Source organism: Hibiscus syriacus, unplaced genomic scaffold, assembly GCF_006381635.1.
Source record: "Hibiscus syriacus cultivar Baekdansim isolate YM2019G1 unplaced genomic scaffold, ASM638163v2 tig00111549_pilon, whole genome shotgun sequence".
NCBI classification, from domain to species: Eukaryota; Viridiplantae; Streptophyta; class Magnoliopsida; order Malvales; family Malvaceae; genus Hibiscus; species Hibiscus syriacus.
Window position 1 is genome coordinate 50,604 of NW_024063117.1, and position 1,282 is coordinate 51,885.

Consider the following 1,282-nt stretch of genomic DNA (forward strand, 5'->3'; position numbering starts at 1 on the left):
AAAAAAAGTTGGTTAAAATCGTATATTATAACTTTTTTTTGGTCACTGAGGCGATTTTCTCTAAAAACTAACCACCATTTAAGCAGGTCGATGTTTCATATAAGATCATTTTAGAACAAATCATTTCCCAATACTATCATTTTGGCATTTAAACCGTTTAACCTTACTCAAGTTTATATCAAAAGTGAGCCTCTTCGACCTTCGTTTGTTCTTCTGAACCTGAAAGAGAGAAATGAAGGAAAATGATGGCAAATTTAAAACTGCCAGAGCCATTCAAATAGTTGATATGTGACTATAGAAAATATAAATATGTATCAGTTCAAAAGTCGGCTCTCAAGTCCCCTTTATACCCCCATAACAAGATCCCAATCCCGGTCCGATGGCTATCTACATTATAATTAATCTTAACCAAATCCAAACCCTTCATTGGCTTCGTGAATTGCGAGCAACAATCTCTCTTCTAGATGTTCCTTCGATGGATACTCGGGTAAATCCAATTGATTGAAACTGCATTAATCACAAACAAAGGTCTATAAGTAACACAATGCAAATTGCAGAAAACCTGAAAAGAAGGAAACCATTAGCTGATACGCTTCTTAGGGGCCGAAAAAGCAGAGTAGCACAATTAACGAGCTAAGTATATATATATGGAGAAATAACATAGAGATGACAGGGCTGATTGATTACCAGGTGTGAGCAGAAGGCAAGTGGTTGGAGCTACCATATGCTCTGTGTATCTGAAACTTCTGGGAACCTGAAATACCTTGAAGTGCACTAAAACCTTCTAAAGGCACCTGTGAAATTACAGATATCGAGAACTGGTATTTGAGATCTGTTATGAAACAAAAGTAATCTTCTAAACTAATATATTTCTCTACAAGCTTGAAAGAAATAGACAGGTATTTTTAATACCTGAATCTAATTCAAGTACTAAATAGTCAACCTTTAGATTTAACTACAGTTAATCACTTTAAATGACAAATACAAATAGTATTTATCTGACAATTTCGGTGTTGAAATACCTTTGAGGTGCCCGTCACAAACTGTAGAAGCCGAGCTTTGTCCTCCTTACTGAACCCTTGAACAACCTCCCAAAACCACTGTATAACAGGTGATGCAGTACTATAACCAGAGTACTCGGTGTTTGCCCTCATATCATCCACTAGGAAAGATGAATCACAAATCAGGTCAATATTCAGAAGATGGTGGCAAAATAAAGCATTCTAACATTAAATTTATTGGCTTACAATCTATTTCTGGAAGACCACTTATCAGTAACTCG

At 35.9% G+C, this 1,282-nt stretch overlaps 1 protein-coding gene across 1 annotated transcript; it reads right to left on the minus strand.

Moving 5' to 3' along the window:
* Window positions 1-354: 354 nt before the first annotated feature.
* Window positions 355-1,276, minus strand: LOC120164861 (E3 ubiquitin-protein ligase UPL2-like). The gene is made up of 4 exons (XM_039174499.1): window positions 1,248-1,276; window positions 1,023-1,162; window positions 688-794; window positions 355-507 (listed from the first exon to the last, which is right to left on the minus strand). Exons 2-4 carry the CDS (start codon window positions 1,152-1,154, stop codon window positions 405-407), a joined length of 342 nt encoding a protein of 113 aa, XP_039030430.1. The 5' UTR covers window positions 1,155-1,162; window positions 1,248-1,276; the 3' UTR covers window positions 355-404.
* Window positions 1,277-1,282: the final 6 nt, after the last annotated feature.